Below are 25,936 nucleotides of genomic sequence, written 5' to 3' on the forward strand. Positions count from 1 at the left end.
GTTGTTGTTCATCCAGTAATGAAGAAACTAAGCAAAACAAAAAGCCTCCACCACAAGCCTTCAGTGTCTGACTGAGAGTTTCTGCAGAAACACCTGGATCACAGAATCACAGAAACCCCACAGTGCAGATAGAGGCCATTTCGGCCCATCGAGCCTGCACCGACACATATCCCACCCGATCCCCGTAACCCCTACACCAACACATATCCCACCCTATCCCCGTAACCCCACGTATTTAATCCCCCTAACACTAAGGGTCAATTTATCATAGCCAATCAACCTAACCCGCACAACTTTGGATGAGTGGAAGGATTGAGCTACTGCAGTGAACTCAAAAAGTGACCCTCACAACCAGTCCCTTCAGAGACCCTTTACCTGCTAGGTCACAGAACAGTGAATGCCTAGTGTTTGTTTCCACAGTGCTTCTCTTTAGTGACCATGTGTGATGTATGTGTTCTTATGTGGCGACACGCCACCACTGGACACAATCCACTCACGGCGGTACGGACAGTTTAAGCAGACGCCCCCAACCGGGGGCCCTTTCCTCCAGCAACTTGTTTCCCACAGGGACAGGCTGCCGGGAGCACTTCCTGTCTGGGGAGTATTTAAGTCAGGCGCGGGCTCTTCCAGTTCCTGTTTTGCCATGAGGCTGAAATAAAAAGCTGTTCTGTTTACTAGCTCTGGTCTCGACTCCCACGTTTGCCGCGGTATCTCAACACTGGTGACCCCGACGCTCAGGACGAATCCTAAGCTAGCATGGCGGATACAAACGCAGTCACGGTTAAATTACCAGACTTTTGGGAAAACTTGGCCGAAGCCTGGTTCGTTCAAGCCGAGTCCAGATTCCGGCTGAAAGGCATCACAGGCGACACCACGAAGTACGACTACCTCGTCTCCTCGCTCACGTACGCTACCGTCCCCAAAGTTTGGGCAGCGCTGCAGGACCCACCACAGACTGGCAAGTACGAACATCTGAAGGTTGTGCTCCTTAAAAAATTTCAAACGTCCTCTTACCAGCGCCACTGCCAACTCCTTGACCTCCCCGGTCTCGGTGACACTTCACCATCAGACCTGCTTTCCCACACGCTGTCCCTCGCGGACGACAAGCCCCCCGGCGCCCTCTTTCGCACGCTTTTCATTCGGCAGCTTCCCGCCAGCATCCGCCCGCTCATTGTGGAGTCCGGCTCCGCGGACCTGAATGACATAGCAGAAAAGGCCGACTGGCTGCTCTCTGCACAGTCCGCGCGCGACGTCACGCCCGACCTCGCGGCAATGACCACGCGGTCTCCCCGGCCCACCAGGCCCGCCCGCCCTACCACTCCGGGCCACTGTTACTACCACACCCGTTTTGGCACTAAGGCCCAACGCTGCACGCCACCGTGTACCTTCAATTCCTCCCCCCGCACCGGCCCCCGCGATGGCCGTGGGGCAAAAGGGGCCTCTACTGTACGTCACTGACGACAGAACCAACCGCCGATTTCTGTGCGACACAGGGGCCCAGCACAGCATCACCCCCGCCTCCGCCCTCGAAATCCAACGCGGCACACGAGGTATCACGCTGGCCGCCGCCAATGGCTCGGACATCCGCACATATGGCACCCGCATGGTCACGCTCGACCTCGCGGGCCGCCGCTACCGCTGGGAGTTCCTCACCACCGAGGTCCTCTGCCCACTCATCGGCGCCGACTTCCTACGCGCCCACGGCCTCCTTGTCGACATTCCGAGGCACCGCCTCGTCGACGCCAACACTATGGCCACCATCCCCGGCGCCTTTACCCCGGACCGTTCGGCCGGCCTGACGACCTACTGCCTCGCCAGGGCCGTGGACGACTACTCGGCACTCCTAGCCGAGTTTCCCGCCCTCACCAACCCGACCTTTTCGGCCAAAGCCGCCAAACACGGGGTGGAGCACTATATCCCCACCACCGGCCCTCCAGTTTCTGCCCACGCCCGCAGGCTCAACCCGGCCAAGCTGGAAATCGCGCGGGCCGAGTTCACCACCATGGAACAACTCGGCATCATCCGCCGCTCCAGCAGCCCCTGGGCCTCGCCCCTCCACATCGCCCCTAAGCCCGGCGGAGGCTGGCGCCCTTGTGGGGACTACCGCCGCCTTAACGACGCCACCACCCCCGACCGATACCCGGTGCCTCACATCCAGGACTTCTCGGCCCGACTGGCCGGACGAACCGTCTTTTCCAAAGTCGACCTGGTGCGCGGTTACCACCAAGTCCCCGTACACCCCGCGGACATCCCCAAAACGGCCGTCATCACCCCATTCGGCCTGTTCGAGTTCCTGAGGATGCCCTTCGGCCTCAAGAATGCAGCCCAGGCTTTCCAGCGCCTTATGGACTCGGTCCTGCGGGACCTGAACTTCCTATTCATCTATCTAGACGACATTCTCGTGGCCAGCTCCTCCAAACAGGAACACCTCGAACACCTTCGTGTCCTGTTCGGGCGCCTAGCCCAACACGGGCTCATCCTCAGCCCGGCGAAGTGCCAATTCGGCCTAACCGAGATCGATTTTCTCGGTCACCACATCACCCCTGCTGGGGCCGTCCCCCTGCCCAACAAGGTGCAGGCCGTCCAGCAGTTCCCCCGCCCCACAACCATCAAGGGCCTCCAGGAGTTCCTCGGGATGGTGAACTTCTACAACAGGTTCATCCCCAGAGCTGCAGCCCTCATGAAGCCCCTATACGACTCCCTCCGAGGTAAATCCGGCAAGATGGCCGTAGCCTGGACCACTGACACGTCAGCTGCCTTTGATGCCACCAAAAACGCGCTCGCCGACGCCACTCTGCTTGCGCACCTGAGGGCCGACGCCCGGGTCGCGCTCACCACCGACGCCTCCGACCACGCGGTCGGGGCCGTGTTCGAGCAGTGGGATAATGGCGCGTGGCAGCCACTTGCCTTCTACAGCTGCCAACTGCGCCCCCCGGAGGTCAAATACTCCACTTTCGACCGCGAGCTTCTCGCGCTCCACCTGTCGGTCCGCCATTTCAGGTTCCTCCTGGAAGGCCGCCCCTTCACCGCGTACGTGGACCACAAGCCACTCACATGCGTGATGGCCAAGCACACCGAACCCTGGTCCGCTCGGCAGCAACGCCAGCTCGCGGCCGTGTCCGAGTTTACCACGGACATCCAGCACGTCTCCGGTAGAGACAACGTTGTCGCCGACTGCCTTTCCCGTCCCGCCATCTGCGCGAATCACCTCGCGGTCGACTACGCGCAACTAGCAGCGGCCCAGCTCACGGACCCAGACCTCCTCTCGGCGGCTACCAGCCTGCCAGGGCTACGCCTAGCCAAGGTCGCGCACGGGCCAGAAGCCACGGCAGTTACTTGTGACATCACACTCAGCCAACCCAGGCCGGTCGTCCCTGAAACCTGGCGCCGCCGTGTCTTCGACGCGCTCCACGGGCTCTCCCACCCGGGTTCCCGCGCGTCCGTCAAACTCCTCTCCCAGCGTTTCGTCTGGCGCGGCCTCAGCAGAGATGTTCGGACTTGGGCCACCTCCTGCCTCGCCTGCCAACGGGCTAAGGTACAACGGCATACAAAAGCACCCCTGGGAGACTTCGAGGTACCCAGCCGCTGCTTCGACCACGTACACGTCGACATCGTCGGGCCCCTGCCGCCATCGCAAGGCCAGACTTATCTCCTCACGATGGTCGACCGCTACACACGCTGGCCTGAGGCAGTGCCGCTGACCTCCACCACCACAGCCGACATCGCCAGGGCGTTTGTTAACACCTGGGTAGCGAGGTTCGGCGTACCGGCCGACATAACCTCCGACAGAGGCGCCCAGTTCACCTCCGAACTCTGGACGGCCACAGCACGCAACCTCGGTGTGACGCTCCACCGAACCACGGCGTACCACCCGCAGGCCAACGGGCTTTGTGAACGCTTCCACCGGTCACTCAAGGCCTCACTCCGCGCCGGCCTGCAGGACAGTACCTGGACTGACCGCCTACCGTGGGTACTACTAGGCCTACGCACCGCGGTCAAAGAAGACCTCCAGTCCTCAGCAGCGGAGTTAGTCTACGGACAACCGCTGCGCGTCCCAGGCGAATTCCTTCCAGAGGCTACCACGCCTTGGTCGGCCGACCAGCAGCGGCTCAACTTTTTCTCTTCCGCTCAGCAGTTCGCCCCACTTCCGGTCAACCGACACGGCGAACTCGCACCTCACGTTCTGCCAAATTTACAGCAGACGCGCTTCGTCTTTGTGTGACACGACGCGCACCGCGGACCCCTGCGACCCCCATACGACGGACCGTATGAAGTACTACAAACCGGGGACAAGGTCTTCAAGCTGCGACTCGGCGACAGGGTCGAGACAGTCTCCATCGACCGGCTCAAACCAGCACACACAGAACCAGGGGAACAGGTCCCCGTGGCCCGGCCTCCAACTAGAGGCCGTCCCGCCAGCAAGCCAGCACAGCCGGCGGCGAACCGCCAGGCCCCGCCAACTAGACCGGCGATCACGCAGAGCCGCTGCGGCAGAACCATCAGACCACCGTCACGACTCGTCCACTCCTCCTAAGCGGATTCTGGGGGGAGCTCTGTGGCGACACGCCACCACTGGACACAATCCGCTCACGGCGGTACGGACAGTTTAAGCAGACGCCCCCAACCGGGGGCCCTTTCCTCCAGCAACTTGTTTCCCACAGGGACAGGCTGTCGGGAGCACTTCCTGTCTGGGGAGTATTTAAGTCAGGCTTCCAGTTCCTGTTTTGCCATGAGGCTGAAATAAAAAGCTGTTCTGTTTACTAGCTCTGGTCTCGACTCCCACGTATCTCAACACTTAAACCTAGTCCTGTGCTTCATCTAGGTGCTACCCAAGTAGCAAAGTAGGTGAGTGGGCTGCTGTTTGTTCTCTTGGAATCGAGGTGGCCTTTGCCTCTCAGCAACTGAGTCCTGAGATGGAATGGCTGCAGGGTCTGCTACTTCCGTAACTAAATGGCCATCTGACCCCATACAGCAGTTAGAGGGGTTTGTGGAAGGGTCTGGGTGTGCTGCCGTCCTGGGTGGCAGCACTATGTGTGACCATTCCAGCCATGCCTTTGCTGTGCTGGGCGCTGCCTCATCATGGTCAATGATTGGTGCAACAGCAGATCTAATGACATCAGTGAAACCATACTTCATGATTCTATTTCTCCCACCCCAGCCCCCTCTCCCCAGGATTTATAGGGCTTCCTCCATATACGGGAACCAGTGCGTGAATGTTAGAGGGTCTTCTTCCTGTGCATGCTTTCTTTGCTCATGGGCTGTCTTCCCCTGCAACCAGAGTAGAAGTGAAAGGTTAAGCAGTTGTCATGAAGATGCACAGTGATAGCCAACTGTCTGTACTGTCCCCACTGTCTGTGATGACATGTACATGCATCATGCAGCTACATTAGATGAGGTGATTAATTTGGACTGAATGAGGCAAGGACGTGAGCGAAGGAGGATTTCCAGGAGAAAACTAAGGGTTCTATGTGTGTCCTGTGCACAACGCGTATTGATGGCAAGCACTGCAAGTAATTTAAGACTGTGTGAGGGGGAGAATTGTAAGTGTCATACGTGCTCAGTGTACTACATTAATGGAAGGTAACAGTGGGTTCTCCTACCTTGGCTGACCTGCTAAAGTCATTAAACTTCTTTCTACATTGCCTCCAAGTACATGGCATGTTGCTCACGCCATTCATGCTGGTTGTCATCTCCTGTTGGGTCGAATGCCTGGAGTCCTACAATTCTCCATCCCAAAGATAGCCTCCTCTCCACCCGACTCCTGTGCTTCACTTTCTCCATCAGAATTTCTATGGCCCCATCGGAGAATCGGGCTGATCTGCGCTTTGCTGAACTGCTCGCAAACATGTTTGCAAAAAGGGTATTGTCTTGCAAACTACGACGCCTGCCTTCTTTATAAATTGCAGCAGGCCTTTAAATCACACAGCACCACACATTTCCTGCCCAGCAATGACTACCCACCCAACCACAAGCACTTTCCAAACCAGAAACCCCCTGAGATTATCCAAAAAAGCACTGACCCTGGAAATATGTATCCACTTAGTGCGCTACAAGTCAGGCGGGTGCTGGTGTTGCACGACATTATTTCTTGTTGGCTTACTGTACAACAATCTAGGCTAGCACATTTTATTATTTAAACTGCTACTTCAGCCCCGAGCAGGTAAAACTGAAAAATATGGTAATGCATTTGGAGTAAAATGTTTTATATAACATTGTAGGAAAAGGTTTTATACCTGAAGACATCAAAAGCACAGCCTGGAGCAGAGCCACTTCACTGTCATCCAAGTTGAATGCAGACAAAGATATTCCCAGATCAAAGATTGCATCAGATACAACACCAAGGCCTCCATTTTTTAACTGTTCTCTTTTGACAGCTATCTCACCATTCAAAGTTAAAGTCTCACTCTCAGGATCATAGCGAACTGCTGCCCTGAGGGACATGATTTCCATACAACAGCCTTTCAGAAGGATTATCTGGTCTTCACAAGGCAGCTAAAAGATAAAGCAGGAATCAGTCTACACCATAAGACATTAGTTGTACTCAAGCACCGATATAATCACATTTGACAATTTTCATTCTACATTTAATTAACAATGTGGTCTCATTGAAATTATAAAACAATTGAAAGGGAAACACTAAGCTATCAGAATTAATCACCTGCAGAGCAGTCCCAAGGAAAACATACTCAGGATTGATATTACTTATGTGTTATTAATTTTTTTCTTCCAATTTTTTCTCTTCTTTTGCAGGTGCTCACTTTGCTGCAGGTTGAGTCTTTAGGTGCCTTCAGCCCTCTTGACCACATCGAATTGGCTACTCCATGTGTAAACCTATTTGGATATTGTGGACAGCATGGCTCAGCAAAGCCCAGCTATCATCCTTAGATTTATCCCCTGAACCATACTGGTTGCAGATTGAATCTGTCTGTGTGCAACTGTAACAAATGGGTCAGATTCCCTCAAAGGGGTGTTCTAGCCAATTATGACAGGAACCAACACCAAACTAACTGCTTTTTAAGTACAGAACTGCTTCTGTACATTTGTATTTCACCTGTTGGGTAACATCCTGTTTCAAAGTATGGGATTGTTCAGATAGGGGCCAAAGAGGGGCACAAAATTGTCTGCCTCCAGTTTGCATGCCTAAAGTCAACAATAGAGAAATCCTAGGTATGAGATTTTCAGTCTTAAGCCCTATATCTGAGGTATCCAGTTGAATCAAAAAGAGAAACACAGGTTTGCCTACCTAACAACAGTGACTACACTTCAAAAGTACTTCACTGGCTGTGAGGCACTTTGGGAGGTCCTGAGGATGTGAAAGGTGCTATATTAATGCACATTATTCCTCTTCTAAACAACGCCAGCAAATGGTAGGATTGCAGCTTCAACTCCAACATCTATGTACAGCAAGTTAAAAACAAGTATCACTTCTGAGTGCTGCTCCTCGCAGTAAAAGCTCTAGATGTAACACCAGGAAATAGACCCCCAAAAAAGCATTTGGACAAACAGAATTTTGAGCCCCTTTCATGGTTCTGCTCTTTGGTTCAATGTCACTACAACATATATGGAAAAAAAATTGTTGTAAGTTTTTTTTAAATAAAAGTTTTTGACATTAGGTTTAGCTGCTGCTAACGAGCTTGATCAGTTAGTGCATGGCCTGCACACAGATCGTGAATTTTAGATGCAAGGTCACTCATGTGAGACCCCCTGCAGCCTACGGGAGTACTGAGGCACCTCGTGCTTCGCCTTGTATAAGTAGTGAAGCAGTTTGCCCAGTGTTATTACATTGAGCTTCCCGACAGGGACAATGTTGGAACAAATAGGGTGTCAAATTCTCCCCCACCCCAGCCTCCAAAAATACAACTGCATATGCATGTGCAACAACAGCAACTTGGACCTCAACAGTTGCTCCTGTTGTTTTTAATAGTTTAGTTTAGGCATGGTTTCACTGATTGTTTTGCCCATCACTGCCTTCCATTTCAGCAGCACTGCTGCATACTGTGGGCCCAACCACAAACCTGAGTCTGTTTTTCTGAAGTTCTGAAATTGATGGGGGAGGGTGCACCTCAGCCGCTCCACTGAAATTCTTATACAATTCTTAGGTGGCCTGTATATGGTCAACCAGCAAGCCTGCATATTACCAGCGGGAGGCTGTTTAAATGTGCAAATTGGGGTCCTATGCCAGTTGTAGGACCCTGCTTGCAATTTTCAGGTACAAACAGGGGGAGTGTGCGGCGTGCATCTCTATCCACTTGTACCAGGCATTGAGCAGCATAACCAGCGATCCTTAAAGGGGCCACTGTTGGCCACTCAAGGCCCCAAAGTCCTCCTCCTAACTCTGCAAAACCACTGCAGCCCATGCTCGACCCCCTCTGGGATTGGTCACCCTCCCCTCCCAGCCCTGACTGGCCGGCTGGCTCAGTGTGGGAGCCGGCTGATTCCTCGCCCTCCTACAACCGTCGGGCTGCAGCGGGGAATCCATTTGATGCTTGCAGCTCGCCAGCAGAATGCAAATGAAGCCCCAATCCAAAAATCATTTGGGCCCCCACTGCTGACTCTGGGTGGGCGATGGGACCACACTGCTGACTCTGGACGGGTGATGGGACCGCACTGCTGACTCTGCACGGGCGATGGGACCACACTGCTGACTCTGGACGGGTGATGGGACCGCACTGCTGACTCTGGACGGGCGATCGGACCACACTGCTGACTCTGGACGGGCGATGGGACCACACTGCTGACTCTGGACGGGCGATCGGACCACACTGCTGACTCTGGACGGGCGATGGGGTCACACTGCTGACCCTGGGTCGGCGATGGGACCACACTGCTGACTCTGGACAGGCGATGGGACCACACTGCTGACTCTGGGTGGGCGATGGGACCACATTGCTGACTTTGGACGGGTGATGGGACCACACTGCTGACTCTGGGTGGGCGATGGGGTCACACTGCTGACTCTTGACTGTAGGGGGTGGTGTGTTGTGGTTTGCGCGTGCGCCCAGTCAGTTATGCCTCTGACTGCTTATGAGTGGTTCGAATCGCTCCCATGCCCCTGGGTTCTAGCCACCGGACTTAGGTACAGGCGGCGATACAGAAAAGACTTGAGTAGACAGGTGGTTTGGATGTAAGCAAAACCAAGATTTTATTGAACAGAAAAATAACACAGTCTTACGAAAAGTTACTAGTATAAAATTACAGGCAAATACAAATAACTATACTTATACAGGGAATGGGGAACACATGGCACATCGAGGGAAAACAACTATCTTAACAATCCCCTTATCCTTATCCCACCCCCTATACCTAACTAGATTAAGCTATGAGGGGCCAGAATTTATGCTCACCAATCAAAGATCTGCTGAATTCAAAACAGCGGTGGGGCTTGGGGTTCACTCTTTGTGCTCTCTGGAGCCTGCCGTCGTCACGTGGTCTCCGGGTGCTGCAAGGGCATTGTCCAGGTACGAGTACCCCAAAGTTAAAGTCTCTGCTTGGGTACTTTACCTCGCAGGGATGATGGTTCCTCTTCCTCGGTCGGCAGTTGAAGTTTGTATGAAGATAGTCACAGGTCAGCTGGATTGAAGGCCCGATTATTCGAAGCTTGTCTTCAATCGCCTTCCCAATTCGTCTCGCCTCCTCGCCTCGTTGCGTCCCACCTGGCCTGGCCTGGTTTGTCCGTATCTGCCCGGTGCAATGCCGGGCATTCCTGATGGAATGGGGAAAGGCACGAGCAGAGGCCAAGGGGTAAGCGTGGGGCGGGGGAAGAGCAGCAGCCACGAGGGCGAGGAGCAAGAAGAAGAGAGCGATTGCTACCCAGGGCCTTCAGTTATACTCCTTCGGATGGCCCGTATCTGCGCACCAAATCAGGTTAGTTCTTTGTCTTAATCTTGGCGGGCTATTTTAAATAATGGTAGCAATCTACACTAACTGTTTTTAGATGGCCAGTAATCGCATCTACTGGCCTGATAATTGACTTGTTTTGTTATTAATACATCTTAATGGGCCTGTCCAGCCTCGATGGCTTCCTTAAGCTGTTCCCGATTATTTATGCAAGCTGCTTGATGGCCTTAACTATAGGCCTAACTGGGTTTTAATCTGTCTCTGATTTGGCCTAATACATAATTCAAAGTCCTGTCTGGTTTTCAAAATGCAAAGTCTCTCTTCGCAGAAATTGCAGCTTTGGTTTCGATTTCTCCACAAGCTGCCTGTGCCGCAGAGTCCAAGTTTGAAAAATCTCACAGGCTTTCTGCCACGAGGCGCGGGCGCCATCTTGGGTATCCTTTTTAATTAAAATGTCCACGCAGGGTCCCTTTTGTTAATAATAACATTTGGGGAAATGTAGAAATTTTGCAAATCTTACACTCCCCCCTGTGATACTAAAACTTGCTTGAAGTATCATTCTTACTGTTAAATCCGTGAATCTTAAGGTATGGTATTCTTCAATAAATAGACGGAGACTGCAGATCAACAATCAACAGGTGTTTACTGGATGAGGGTAGTCTAAAAACTAACAGTACAGATCCCTGCTCAGGGCTTATATACAGGTGTGGTCACTGCCGGTACTACAGTATACAGGAGCTGTAAAAGTAGTTCTCTCTTAAAGGTACATACACTACAATTCCTCCCCTTTTAGATTAACAGTACCATAACATTCAAATAACAGTTAACACTTTTAACATGCACATTAACTGATATAGTCCATTTATAGATTCAGTCTTTGGGGCGGCTTCCTGATCCTTTCTGGATAACGCCTTTCCTGAGTGTCTTGTTCTTGGTGCGGAGGCGATTCTGGCCCCCTGTTGTCGGTTAGTTCATCAGTTTCTGATGCTACTGTTTCTGGGGAAGATGCCACCGGTATGTTGGGTTCATCACCAGGTACGCGAGACATGGGGTGACTCGTTCCTGTGATGCTAGAATCTGGTCAACATGGCGTCTCACAATGTTCTCCCCAACATCCACTGTGTACATTAGTGGCCCCTGCCATGTGCATATCGTCCCTGGTTGCCATTTCTCTGTTCGGTAGTTGCGGGCCAAGACTGGTTGTCCTACATTGAAGCTCCTTGTCGGCTTCTCATTGATGTGCTGGAATTGCCTATTCTCAACATTTCTTCGTACATTTGGTCACAGCAAATCCAGACGAGATCTCAACCTTCGGTTAAAGCACATCATGGCCGGGGTCTGGTAGGTAACTGTATGTGTCGCATTTCTGTAGGCTAACAGGAAAATGTCCACCTTATGCTGCAGTGGAATGTCGTAATCGCACATGGCCCTTACTGCCTTTTTAAAGGTTTGTACGAACCTCTCAGCCAATCTAACTGTATCTTCCGGATCCATTCACGTCCTAGTAGTGGTGGTCCTCCATCTGGCAATACATATAGGTCCATTTTTGGTGTTTCCTGGCCGTTGTATATCACGTTCTCCCTTATTTTTCCTTTGGGGTAGACTTTTTGCCCTGTGTACGTCTTCAAGACAATCTCTGTATCTCTCAAGGGTATATGTGAGAATAGCCGCTTGTAGTCCCTTCGGTTTATGACTGTTAGGGCTGATCCTGTGTCCAATTCCATTTTCACTTGGACTCCGTCTATCTTGAGTGTGACCCAGATAGTCTGGTGATCCTCCATTTTGATTACATTATGTAGTTTCAGACAACCCAGCTCCTTGCTTCCGAGTCTGTATCACTTTTCTGTTCGTCTGCACTACCCTCCGTCACCTTATGTACCTTTTTGTACTTCTCCTGTGGAGATTTCTTGCTGCTGGTTTTCTTCCCCGACCTGCAGACTCTTGCTATGTGTCCTGCTTTTCCACACTGTCTGCACACTTGGTCCTTGAACCAACAATCCTTCTGGTCGTGTGTTGTTCTGCCGCAGCGATAACACTTACCTGCTCCATATGACATTTCATTGGTGCCATATTCTTGCGGTCTCCGTTGTATCTCTGCAGCGCCCCGTGCGGCTGCTTCATGTGATACTGCCATGCTGAAAGCCTTGTCCAGTGTAAGATTCTTTTCTGCTAGAAGCCGTTTCTGGGTTCCTTCACTTTGAAGCCCACACACAAACTTGTCCCTTAACGTATCTGCTAGTCCCATTCCAAACTGGCAGTGTTTTGATAGCTTGCGCAGTTCCGTTAAATACTCAGCATTACTTTCATCTTTATGCTGGTTCCTTTTGTGAAACTTAAATCTTTCTGCTATCAGCAGCGGTGTGGGGTTTAAGTGGTCCTGTAGGATTTCCACTATGCTTTCGAAATCCTTATCCACTGGCTTCTCTGGGGTTACTAGGTTTCGCAGTAAGCCATACGTTTTTGCACCCATGGAATTCACAAAACCAGTGCTTTCCTGGCATCTGGCACTTCATTCGCCTTGCAGTACACCTCAATGCGTTCCACATGTCGCCCAATCTTCGACTTCATTGTTGAACGCTGTGACACTGCCACTCTTCGGCATCCCTGGGTGTGGTTAGACTGGCTAAAATGGCATCTCCTGCGCTCTCCCTTCTTCTCCGCTGGCTCAAAATGGCGTCTCCCGCGCTTCCCTTTCTTCCAGCGCTCGCCCTTCTTCTCCGCTGCGGCTTCAAAAATGCCGTCTCCCGTGCTCTCCCTTCTTCTCCGCGGCTCAAATGGCGTCTCCCGCGCTTCCTTTCTTCCCCCGCGGTTCCTTTCTTCCCCCGCGGACGCTGCTCAGCCCTTGAGCCCTGGCTGCGCTCTGCGCATTCTCCTGTGCGCCTCTCTCGTTGCCGCCACTCGGTCCTGAACCCCGGCTATGCTTTACCCTCTCTCTTACCCCGTCGACGCCGCTTGGTCTTCAACCCCCGGCTGCGCCCTGTGCGCTTTACCCTCTCTCTTACCCCGTCGACGCTGCTCGGCCTTTTCTGTGCCGTCGGTCGGCTCCAGCCACCGCTGTCCGGGAAGGGTCTGTGCTGTACCTGTTGCCAGCCTGTTGCTGGATCGTCGTGGCTGGAGAACCAAGCCCAGCTCTCAACAGCTGCGATGCTCACTCTCTGCCGGATGATTGGGCGGTTGCTCGTGGTCGACGCCCGTGCTTCTGGCCTCGACATTCTTCCACTGTCCTCTGTAAGGAATGACCCAGACTCTGCCTCGCCACCAGAGGGCTCCATGAACTCTCTTAATTGTGTCCTTCTTTATTCATTATTGTATTCACCTGTGCATCGTTAGATGCCTACTATTTAAGTGGTGTTCACGTTATGTTCTTTGCTCAGTCTTGAGTTGCACTGCCTGGAGATACCTTGTGCTGGTCTGCTTGCCTGTATTCTGTACTGTTGTTATTTTGCTTATGTCAAGTAAAGTCTACCTTTATTTTGCAACCTTACCTCTGCCTCAGTTTGCCTTACTGCAGTTGGGTCCACCGAGTTCCGATCCTTACAGCAAGACTGAGTCAAAACATGGACCCAGCAGAGAAGGACCAATGGCCAAGACAAATTTCTGAACAGCTACAACTTATTTTGAACGAATTGCAGTGTCTTGCCACGGCAGTCTTCCGAAACCAGAATCTGCTGGAGGGCCTCGTCATCACTTTCCATCAGAGCCAGAAACAGAGTCAGGTGATCCAAGCCGCTCCTGCACCGTTACCCGCTCCTACGGTTTCGCCTTCTCCTCTGAGAGAACCCCGATTACCTGCACCCGAGCGCTACGACGGTAACCCAGGAGGATGTCGAGGTTTCCTAATCCAGTGTTCCCTGGTTTTCCAACTGCAGGGTTCATTATTTCCCAGTGACTGTTCCCGAGTGGCCTACATCATTTCGCTACTTACCGGCAAGGCGCTTACCTGGGCTACAGCCGTCTGGGAACAGCAAACGCCGGTATGTTCAAACTACCAACTTTTCTCGGAAGAAATGAGAAGGGTTTTTGATCACCCTGTCAGTGGGAGAGAAGCATCTAACAGACTACTTCGGCTTCGCCGGGGGTTCGTAGCGTTGCGGACTACGCTATTGAGTTTCGCACTCTCGCTGCTGAAAGCCAATGGAATTCGGAGGCGCTCATCGCCACCTTTCGCCACGGTCTCACGGATGAGATCAAGGACGAACTGGCTTCCAGGGATCCGGTGAGTGATTTGGAGTCTCTTTTTGATATCTCCGTTCGTGTGGATAATCGGCTCCGTGAGAGGCGAAGAGAACGCCACTCCTTTTCACTCCGTTTCCAAAGACCAGAGCTTTTCCTGCTTCGAAGCCATCTGAGAACCTCCGAGCCATCCCGAGTCCATCTTTGACCGATCCAGAGGAGCCCATGCAGGTGGGAGTAACCCGCCTCTCGCAGCCCGAACATGATCGCCGAATGAGAGAGGGATCTTGTCTCTGTTGTGGGAAAGCTGGCCACTTCCGCTCTTCCTGTCCAGATTTGGTGGGAAAAGCCAGGGCTCATCCAGGACGGAGGGACCTGAGATGAGCATAACCATCCCTTCTGACCCCACTGTTTCTAGGGTTTTGCTGGCATCCTCCCTTTTCTGGGACAATCAACAATATGATCTTAAGGCCATGGTGGATTCGGGGTCTGATGGTAACTTCATAGATCTGGGGTTAGCAAAACAGCTCAAGATTCCCCTGACCCATCCTGATCACCCCCTCACTGTTGTTGCCCTGGATGGAAGACCCCTGGGTTCTGGAACCGTTCACCATCATACTGCCCCTCTGTGTTTGGGCGTGGAAGGACAACATTTTGAGACCATCCAATTCTCCCTTATCCACTCTTCCCAGTTTCCATTAATTCTGGGTTACCCTTGGTTGGCCTGCCATAATCCTCGCTTAGATTGGGCCACCGGCCGGCTTACGGAATGGGGCTCCGCCTGCCATACTACCTGTCTTCGCGCCAAGTCTCCTTCCCAGCCCCAGGAGTTCCCATCACGCTCTGAATTGTCCCGAGTGCCACCCGAGTATGAGGATCTAAAAGAGGTCTTCAGTAAGGTTCGAGCCACATCACTTCCCCCTCATAGGCCATATGACTGTGCCGTTGACCTCCTGCCTGGGACATGCCCACCTAGGGGTAGGATCTTTTCCCTTTCTGCTCCTGAGACCGCCGCCATGGAGGAGTACATCCGTGACGCCCTCGCCGCTGGCTTCATCCGTCCGTCCACCTCTCCTGCTGGTGCCGGTTTTTTCTTCGTGAGTAAGAAAGATGGAGGTCTCCGTCCCTGCATCGACTACCGTGGCCTTAACCGGATTACTATTAAGAACCATTATCCTCTTCCACTCATGTCGACGGCCTTCGAGCTACTTCAGGGAGCCACGGTCTTCACTAAATTGGACCTCCGCAACGCCTACAACCTCATCCGTGTCCGCGAAGGGGACGAGTGGAAGACGGCATTCAACACACCCACTGGGCACTATGAGTACCTGGTTATGCCCTTTGGTTTAACCAACGCCCCTGCTGTGTTCCAGGCACTCATCAACGACGTTCTCCGAGACATGCTGAATCGCTTTGTTTTTGTCTACCTGGATGACATTCTCATTTTCTCCAAAACTCTTCACGATCATGTCCAGCATGTAAGACAAGTCCTGCAACTTTTGTTTAACAACCTCTTGTTTGTCAAGGCGGAGAAGTGTGAATTTCACGTTTCCACAGTTTCATTTCTGGGCTTCATCATCTCCAGCGGCAACATCCAAATGGATCCTGGCAAGACCCAAGCTGTCCGAGATTGGCCACCACCCACCTCTCTCAAACAGGTGCAACGTTTCTTGGGATTTGCTAACTTCTATCGGAGGTTCATCAGAAACTTCGGCACCATTGCTGCCCCTCTTAACGCCCTCACCAGGATCGCCTCTACCCGGTTCAGTTGGTCCGCTGAGGCTGCGCAGGCTTTCGAGGATCTCAAGCGGCGCTTCATGTCTGCTCCTGTCCTCGTTATTCCGGATCCCTCACTCCCCTTCATTGTCGAGGTGGATGCCTCGGATATAGGAGTGGGCGCCGTTTTATCCCAATGGTCTAACGACAACAAACTGCACCCTTGCGCCTTTTTCTCTCGCCGACTCACTCCCGCTGAACGCAACTACGATATTGGGAACAGGGAATTACTGGCAGTTAAGTTGGCACTGGAGGAGTGGAGGCATTGGTTGGAGGGGCCTAAACACCCGTTCATTGTCTGGACTGACCATAAGAATCTGGCCTATATCCAGGAGGCCAAACGACTTAACTCTCGTCAAGCTCGCTGGGCACTGTTTTTTAATCGTTTTGACTTTGTCCTATCATATCGTCCAGATTCCAAGAATCTCAAGCCTGATGCTCTCTCCAGGCAATTTGATCCACCCGAGCGGGAGAGACAACCAGAACCTATTATTTCTACTTCCCGAATTGTAGCACCGGTTTGCTGGGGAATCGAGACGCTGGTCAGAAAGGCGCAACAGAGGGAGGCAGACCCTGGCACCGGCCCACCTGGTCGCCTTTTTGTCCCCAACACGACTCGCTCACAAGTCCTGCAGTGGGGGCATTCGTCGCGAATCACCGGTCATCCAGGCGCATCCAGGACGCTGGAGTTTCTTCGTAGAAGGTTCTGGTGGCCCACCATGGAGAAGGACGTAAAGGCGTTCGTGGCAGCTTGTGCCATTTGTGCATGAAACAAGAACCCTCGATCTCGCCCCCAGGGTTTGCTGCATCCTCTCCCCATTCCCACTCGCCCCTGGTCACACCTCTCGGTGGATTTCATCACAGGCCTTCCACCATCTCAAGGCAACACAGTCATTCTGGTCATCGTAGATCGCTTCTCCAAAGCCTGTCGTTTTCTGCCCTTGCCCAAGCTTCCCTCAGCCCAAGAGACAGCCGAGCTCATGGTCCAGCATGTTTTCAGGTTATTCGGTTTGCCCCTTGACATCGTTTCTGACCGTGGTCCACAATTCGCCTCCCGATTTTGGAAAGCCTTCTACAAGCTCATTGGAGCTACTGTCAGTCTTTCCTCGGGTTTCCACCCTCAGTCGAACGGTCAAACAGAACGGATCAACCAAGACCTGGAGACGACCCTGAGGTGTCTCGTGTCCGCTAACCCTGCGACCTGGAGTCGTCACATCGTCTGGGCTGAGTACGCGCACAACACGTTGTGCTGCTCCCCCACAGGACTGTCGCCGTTTGAGTGCCAGTTCGGTTTTCAACCTCCACTGGTCCAGGAGCAGGAACTCGAGGTGGGGGTTCCGTCCGCGGAGAAGTTTGTCCAGCGTTGTCGGCGGACCTGGAGGAGAGCGCGGCTGGCCTTGCAACGAGCTTCTCGACAACGGCAGGTCCAGGCCAACAAGCGGCGCAGACCGGCTCCTTCATTCCATCCTGGTCAGAGGGTCTGGCTTTCTACGCAGGATCTCCCGCTGCGAGTGGAGTCTCGCAAGCTGGCGCCTCGTTTCATCGGCCCCTTCATGGTGTTGAGAAAGGTCAATCCGGTTTCCTACCGTCTCCAGCTACCCCGCTCCATGCGGATTCATCCTACCTTCCATGTCTCCCGGCTTCGGCCAGTGGCCAGCAGTTCCCTGGCGCCCGCCACTAGGCCTCCTCCTGCTCCCCGCATCATCGACGGCCAGCCTGCTTACACGGTCCGTCGCCTGATGGACTCTCGCCGGGTTCGCGGGGGCCTCCAGTTCCTGGTGGACTGGGAGGGATATGGTCCGGAGGAACGCTCTTGGGTCCCGGACCGAGACATCCTGGATCGCGATTTAGTACGGAATTTTTTTCGTCGTCACCATGGACCTTCTGGGGGAACGTCAGGGGCCGTTCCTAGGGGGGGGGTCCTGTAAGGAATGACCCAGACTCTGCCTCGCCTCGCCACCAGAGGGCTCCATGAACTCTCTTAATTGTGTCCTTCTTTATTCATTATTGTATTCACCTGTGCATTGTTAGATGCCTACTATTTAAGTGGTGTTCACTTTATGTTCTTTGCTCAGTCTTGAGTTGCACTGCCTGGAGATACCGTGTGCTGGTCTGCTTGCCTGTATTCTGTACTGTTGTTATTTTGCTTATGTCAAGTAAAGTCTACCTTTATTTTGCAACCTTACCTCTGCCTCAGTTTGCCTTACTGCAGTTGGGTCCACCGAGTTCCGATCCTTACATCCTCCAGGAGCGACTCCCTGGGAGGAAATGCAGAGTTGCAGGTAGGTTCGAATCGATCTCGTCGCCACTGTTAAATCCGTGAATCTTAAGGTATGGTGTTCTTCAATAAATAGACTGTTGATCTGCAGTCTCCATCAACAGGTGTTTACTGGATGAGGGTAGTCTAAAAACTAACAGTAAAGATCCCTGCTCAGGGCTTATATACAGGTGTGGTCACTGCCGGTACTACAGTATACAGGAGCTGTAAAAGTAGTTCTCTCTTAAAGGTACATACACTACACTTACCAGGTGAGCAAAATTTTTCTGACCCTCCATATTCAACCTTCCCTTGTAATTACCTATCTAATATACCCATGACACATGCACTTCCCATTCCGCAAATATATGTAGTGTACATAAGCATACATAGGATAAATCACAGACTTTACACACATCCAAGCATGGAGTGGGGTCCAACAGCCCTGCACCACTTGGTACACACACATCTTTATTAAACGTGTTGCAAAAAAACAGAAAAACTTTTATTAAAAATAACAAACACAAAAAAACAACAATCCTTTAATCAAAAATACAGGGAAAAAGACTTAAACAGGCGTATCTCCCTCCAGCTTTACATAATGTTCCTTCCAGATCCTCATGTTTCGGAATTCTGACCACTGACCTTTTCCCTTACATTGAATGCAAACTAAATACAACACTATCCCTAACTGGCAAACCATGAGAATGTGGGAAGCCAGTCTGATCCACGAAGGGACCTCTATGTTATTGAAAATGTCCCACCAGGGTGGAATCACAATATCCAATATCTTAGTCCCTATCGCTACTGTTTTCTGTTCTAGAGTGTAAAAATGTTTCTGCGAAACTATAACGGCTTTGAGTATTTTGGTAAGGTGTTCAGGGAGAGGGGGAATTTCGTAGCCAAAGTCTGCTACGTACATTTGCAAATTCGTAAAATTCTCCTTCACAGTGAGGTGAACAGTGGAGGGTTCAGGAATGGGGACAATTCGCTCCTGGGCCACTTGAACTTCTGCCTCGGGTTTAAAACAGAAGCTGCTGTCACTAACTGGACACCAGCTATGCTGTCCATGCTGGTAGTGGGACGCGCCGGTGGTGACACAATACGTCCCACCTCCTATATATGCTACCTGCGGGGGAATTTGGCCTTGTGCCATTGCCTCCATGGTACAATTTATAGGTTTCACGCCAGCAGCTCTGAACCCACACTGTGGTTTTGAATAGGCATTCAAGTGCTGGGGACACAGGATTATGTGTGCGCCCTGGCTCCGGCACCCTGAGAGGTCAGTACCTGTCATAGCGTGCTCCCACTTGATGACGTAAGGCGGGACCGCTGTGAAACGAATGTGTGCACCCCCCTGAATGACTCCAATGTTCTCAACCCTGTATACCGGTGCGGGTCGGGCTGTCCTACCCATGACCAGCATCCTACCTGCTACTCCCATGATTGTGTGGTTGGACCGCCCACAATCCACGGGGACTGGATAGGCTTCGGAGGCTGGCTGGAGTTGGCACGGGCTTAATGCATTCTCAAAAGGGTGGAGGGCTGCGAGGTGCTTGTTGCTAATCCAGGAGGGGACTAAACCCTGTCTTAAATCCTCCAGATTACTGCGGCCCTCACCCAGTAACCACGCCCCGTATAACACGCACACCTCATTCTGCGCAGCCTGGTCAGAAGCATTTCTGTCCTCCCTTATGAGAGCATTTACCGTCTTTGCGTGCTTTTCCAACTCGGCTATGATCTCCTTTAAATGGACCGTCATGGCCTGGTCCTCATGCAACTCCGAGCCCACTACCTTGTTCTCATCCAGTAATATTTTCTTTAACTGTGTTTTTAAGCCGTTTATCTGGGTCTGCAGCTCTATGTCATCCAGACTGTTGATGATAGAGGACCCAGTATTAAACGCAGTAAAAACATAATTCCATGCTCCCCTTCTTTGTCTCCCTGCATTACCCAAAAACTCTCGGTGTGTGGTGTACAGTTCGGTTTTGCCCACGTGGGCAAAATCGAACTCATAAAACTTCTTGAACATGTCCTTTTAATAGGGCCTGGTATAGCTGCTCTGTTTCTTTGGGACACCACTCCGGTAAATGTACCTCGGTGAGATTTAAAATCATGGAGGCTACCGCGTAGTGTACCCCCTGGTACAGCATCTGATCAGTGGGGACTAGTACCAACCCATTGCCTGGTCCCTTGGTGGTGGTGGTGGGGCAACCTTTCCTGTGTAAACTCGCCACCTGCGCCGTGGGCGGGGCACAAGTTCAGTGGCATTGACTGGGATCGGGGTGTATGGGACCACACACACCTTCAGGCTGGTATCCCACTTCATCCCCTCCCCGGTGTCGTGCCACTGCCGGTGGAAAACAATGGATATGCCTGCGGGGCAGACCTCCTCTGACCCCCACATACCTTGATCCGGTTCCCACCACTTGTCCCAACACACACTTAATCCTCCATGAGTCCCTGTAATCGTCCGGTGGGTGTTGTTTCCCACTCGACTTCGGGGTTCCTCATGTCCTTGCTCAATTTTCTGAGCCACCACCACCTATCCAGTGGAATGTGCCCTTTGCACATTAAACATATTCGCTTTCCAATGGTGACCTGACCCTCGTGGTAACGACCCGTACCCTGGGGCACAGGAGGGAGGCCTCCCCGTACGTGAATCCGGTTTGGCTGGAGTACTGAGGCGAATTGGACCTCAGCCATCCTGGCCACCTTCCCTCGTGGATGTAAACGGCGATCTCCTCCGCGTCCCACTCACCGCTTCCATCGGTTGCTATAGGTGCCCTGTTTCCCGAGCACCCGTAGATGTGGGAGTCCTGGACGTCGCCTCGTCTCCCGAAGCTCATCCCAATCAGGGCGAAAAGGATCACGATCCCCTCCATCCTGAAAGTCTTTCTGCAAAAAGATGTAAAAACATGCAGCCAGGTCCCCAAGAGATTCTCTGGCTTGATGAAGCATGGTCAGGTCCCGCGACCTCGACCCAAATATACACACTCTTAACAGATTACTTATCTTAAAACTACCCATCACCTTATTTAACTTAAACTAGAAACACCCAAACTTAAGCTAAATAATTAAACTTTCCTTAAACTAAAACTATATACATCCGCCACCCGTCTCCGGGCGGCCAGGCTAACCCCTGATCGGACTGCGGCTCACCGCTACCCCCGGCGTGACCGCACCGTCCTGCACTGTTGGTCCCTCGCAGCCTGTGGCTGCTGGCTGAGGACCTTTGTCCTTGGACCTCTCCCTGACTCGAGGGGCGGCCCTTGGTAACTGGAGGGCTGGTGACAATGGCTTTCTCGGCTGGTGCGTCCGTGGGGACTTTCTAGGGACCTTGGCGGGTGGGGCTTTCTTGGCCGATGGGCCTTTTACCCGAACCGCTGCTCCCCCAGGCTTGACCTCTCCCGAACCCGGGCTAGGGGCAGGTAACTTCGCAGCCTGCTGCTGCGAGCTGAGAGTCTCCGCCCCCAGGTCCCATGGCTGGGTCCGGGGCGAGGTTTTCGACCTCAGGTCCCTCCCTCTCTACACCTGGGTTAGGGGCGGGGTTTCCGCCCTCAGGTCCCTCCCCCTTATCTGGGTCCCAGAAGAGTGGGGGAGTGTCCCAATCGATGGGCAGGATGGTCCCTCCCTTCAAGCAAGCCACAGTGCCTGCCTGTGCAGTCTGTGAACTCGCTCCTGCTGCAGGCTGAGGATCTTTATCCTCAGACCTTACCCTAACTGGCTGCTTTCCCCTTTCAGGTGTAAACAGCTTACACTGGTTGATATGGAACCATTTTGTACGCCGGGGCATCTTCACGGCGTATACCATGGGGCTGGCTTTACCTACAATACTGTAGGGCCCCATGTACAATGGTTCCAAACTACCTACTCGGGCATAGTTTCTTACCATAACCTGATCTCCTACCTCCCACTCGTGGTGCTTTCTCGGTTCGAGCAGCAATCGATTACTCTGATGCTGCCTTCCCATGATCCCAGCCGTCTGCTCATGGACCTGCTTCAGGTGCTCAAAGAGGTTTCGGGCGAACCTGTCCCGGTTTACCTCTCTGAGCTGACCCTCCGTGAGCACCGGGGCTAGTACATGGGTGGGGGTCCGCATAACCCTGCCAGTCATTAGCTCGTACGGGGAGTATCCCGTGCTTTTAGACTGGCTGGCCCGGATCCCCATCAAAACCAACGGTAGGACTTCGGCCCATTTACGGGGCAAGTCCACCATCTCCTTCCTTAGCCTTTCCTTGAGGGTCCGATTCATACGTTCTACAATCCCCGATGACTGGGGGTTGTGTGCCATGTGCCATTTCCCTTCAATGCCTAACAGCATAAGGGTGTTCTGCATCACCTGTCCGGTGAAGTGACTCCCTTGGTCGGACTCCACAAACTGTGGTAGTCCCCACCTCGAACACTTCCCGGACCAGGATCCTGGCAGTATCCGGAGCTGTGGCAGTTCTGCAGGGAAAGGCCTCTACTCACTTGGTAAACACATCCACCAGGACTAGGCAGTACTTATAGCCTCCCTGGGCGGTGGGAAGGGGCCTGATGTAGTCGACTTGTATCGACTGCCATGGTCCCTCTACCCTCCTGACGTGTCCCATTGGTACCTTCCTTTTGTGGGGGTCGGGGTTATTCGCAGTGCACACAAGACAGCCTGCACAGAACTCGCGGATATCGTCCCTGAGTCCCGGCCACCATCCCGCCTGTTCCACCCATTGCCAGGTGGTCTCAGGCCTGGGATGTCCCGCTCCTGGACCCTCATGGGCCAGTTGAAGGAATTCCCTCTGGTGCTGCTGCGGCACAACCCACTGTTCCCCCCGGAACAGCATACCCTCTTTAACGGAGAGGGTCGCTGTGCCGTACGGACCTTCTACTCCCTTTCCCTCAGCTACAGCGCTGAGGACTGCTTTGTGGACGGGGTCTTGGGCTTGGACCATCTTAAGGTCCGGTGCTAATGCTACCCTTACACTCCCTTGGGTCCCGTCCCTACCTCTGACCGCCGCCATGGGTCTGGACCCAAATGGGTCCCAGAAAGTGCCTGTGCGGGCACCCTCCTTGGCGAGTAAGTCAGCCTGCTGGTTGCCTTGGCCGCGGGGTTCTGTGGAGGAATGGGCCTTCACCTTGTGGATGAAAACCTCCCCTTCCTCCCCCACTGCTGCCAGGATCTTTTCCAGCAGGGGTTTTGCTGTGAGGGGTCTCCCGTCAGCGGAGGTGTATCCGCGGCGGGACCAGATGGCCAGGTACTCTGTACACGAATTGCACGTGAACATGCTGTCCGAGCAAATCGTGTAGGGGGTGGGGAAGATTTCGGGGTGTGTAACAACGTACACCACCGCGGACAGTTCAGCCTGCTGGGCGCTCATGGTGCTGGGGAGCTTAATCGCTAGGGCAATGTTTGCCGCTGGGTTGTAAACTCCACACCCCGTGAGACGCTCGCCAGCAGATACCGTGCTGGAACCGTCTACATAGATTTTGCGGCCTGTGGGATGTACCCTGGCCCGTAAGCCTATGTTTACCTCCCAAACCCCTTCTATGGAACACCGGTGGGCTGTTCCAGGATATACCAGGTTGGCTGCGAGCTTTGGCTCACAGAGACCCTTCACCTTCAGATCCATCTGTGAGAGGAGCAAGGTCCAGCGGGCAATGCGGGCACTGCTCACTGTCCCATCCTTGATCCTCCCATCCAGAAGCATCTGGGTGGGTGTGTGATGGGTGAGGAGGGTGATGGGAGAGGTGCCTGTGAAGATCAGTGATCTTTTCACAGCCCAATGTGTGGCCAAAAGATGCCGCTCACAATTGGAATAGCTCCTTTCCACATCTGTGAGTATCCTGGAGGAGTAGACCACCGGCCGCAGCCGGCCGTGCCGCTCTTGGAGCAGCACAGCACTCAGGCTGTCCCCCCTGGCCGCTACCACCAGGAAAAACTCTTTTCCCCCCATCTATGGCCCCTAAAGCTGGCGCGGTCTGCAAGTCTTTCTTGAGCCCGACAAATGCTGCCTGGCAACCCTCATCCCAAAGCCACTCCACTCCCTTGTGTAGGAGTTGGAGCAGAGGGGCTGCGGTAGCTGCATAGTCCTCAATAAAGTCTCTACAGTACCCGGTTAGCCCTAGAAACGACCTCACACCCGTTACTGTGTTGGGGACCGGTAGTTCTTGTACCACCTCCCTCCTAGCCTTATCTATGGCCCTTTCTCCAGCGCGCACGGTCAGGCCGAGGAATTTCACCTCCTGCTGGCCGATCTGCGCTTTCTTGGGATTCACTTTGAAACCCTTCTGCCCTAGCAGCTCCAGCAGTTTGGCCAATAGCGGGCCATGCTCCTCTTTCGAATCAGTGAACAGGAGCTGGTCATCCACATATTGAACCAACTGTCTGGGCTGGCTGAAATCCTTCAAACTGTTGGCCATGCACTGATGGAAAATGCTGGGGCTATTGTGGAAGCCCTGAGGCAAACAGTTCCATGTGGACTGTTACCCTTTAAACGTAAAGGCAAACTTGTACTGATCCTCCCTCCTTACAGTGATGGACCAAAACCCATTGGAAATATCCAGCACCGTGAAAGTGGTCGCAGATGCTGGAATAATCCCTCCGAGGTCAGCAACTGCTGCTACTGTGGGTGCACAGGCTGGGATGTTACTATTGAGCACCCAATAGTCCACCGTGGCCCTCCAGGAATTGTCCGGCTTTCTGACCGGCCATAACGGAGAACTCACGTGGGTAGCTATCAGTCTCAGAACTCCCTGCTGTACTAACGAGGACATGGCTGCTTCCATGTCCGGTTCTGCTTCCCTGGGGAAGTTATACTGTATCTGTGGTCGGATCATGGGGTCCCCGTCTACGCTGACCTCAAACCCTGTGACCCTCCCGCAGTCGTGTTTGTGAGTGGCAAATGTGGCCAGGTGGGCCTGCACAAATGCCTGGAACTCCTGTGGGGTGCTGCTGACCATTAGCTCGAGGTTATAATCCTCTTTGGGCTTCAGGGGGCAGAGGGTCCCCTTCCCTTCCTTTCCCGGGATTACTACGACCTGTCCGTTCTTTACTCTACCTGCCCCGCAAAGGCAGTGATTCCTCAAATCCACTAGGATCCCATGGCCCACGATAAAGTTGGCCCCCAGGACCCCTCTTCCACCCTCCACTTCCCATTTCATCAAGACACACGTCCACTTGGAGCGGTCCTAACCGAATGGCGAGCAGGATGGAAAACGAGCCAGCCTGTTCTCTACCCATGAACCCCGATAGACTGTATGGAACCCCGCTGGAGAGAGGTGAGGTGGTGGGGTTAGCTGAGTAGACCACGGTGCATGATGCCCCCGTGTCTAACAGATAGGTCCTCGTCACCTTCTCCACCTCCATCTCCAAAAGGGGTCTTTTCCACTCATCATACCGGAGAGAACACAGATAAACAGGCTGCGCTGGCTCTCGTCGCGGTTGGATGGGGCTGACGGGATGAGAGCACCGGTGGCGGCTGCTACTTTCCCCTGGCCAGTCAGTAAGGACCTCATGGCGTCCAAATGTGACTCGATCTCTGCGGAAGGGGTCCCTGCCCCCGCCTTTTGGGCTGGGGCTGTGGGATGCTTTCCCTTGTTATCTTTCCAAGGGTTTTTGCACTCCTTCCGCCAGTGACCATCCTTCCCAGACCCGTAACAATTGGTCTTTGTGTTGGGGGGGTTACTCCCTTCCTGGTGCCACTCTTTCCTACCCGGTCCGGGTTTTACCTCATGCACCTTCCCCTTGGGTGGGTGTGCATCGGTTCCCCGACCGTTTTTTTAGGCCAGAGTGAGCTGCCTAATTACCGTAAATTTGGTGGTCTGGGGATTTTTGGGGTCGAACCAGGCTTCTGCCTTGGCCCGGACCTGTGGCAAGTTGTTCGCCACCAGGCAATGGAGCCAATGGGCCAGGAG

General features: G+C 53.2%; 1 protein-coding gene across 1 annotated transcript in view; it reads right to left on the minus strand.

Moving 5' to 3' along the window:
- Positions 1-25,936, minus strand: part of LOC147117504 (thyroid hormone receptor beta) — a 96,428-nt gene that overhangs the window by 18,969 nt on the left and 51,523 nt on the right. The window contains exon 6 of the mRNA XM_085988526.1: positions 6,234-6,492. Coding sequence (XP_085844652.1) covers positions 6,234-6,492 — 259 coding nt within the window. The remainder of the gene's footprint in view (positions 1-6,233; positions 6,493-25,936) is intronic.

The sequence above is a fragment of the Somniosus microcephalus genome, chromosome 5 (assembly GCF_052327205.1).
Source record: "Somniosus microcephalus isolate GS21.2 chromosome 5, FLI_Smic_1.0, whole genome shotgun sequence".
In the NCBI taxonomy this organism is placed as follows: Eukaryota; Metazoa; Chordata; class Chondrichthyes; order Squaliformes; family Somniosidae; genus Somniosus; species Somniosus microcephalus.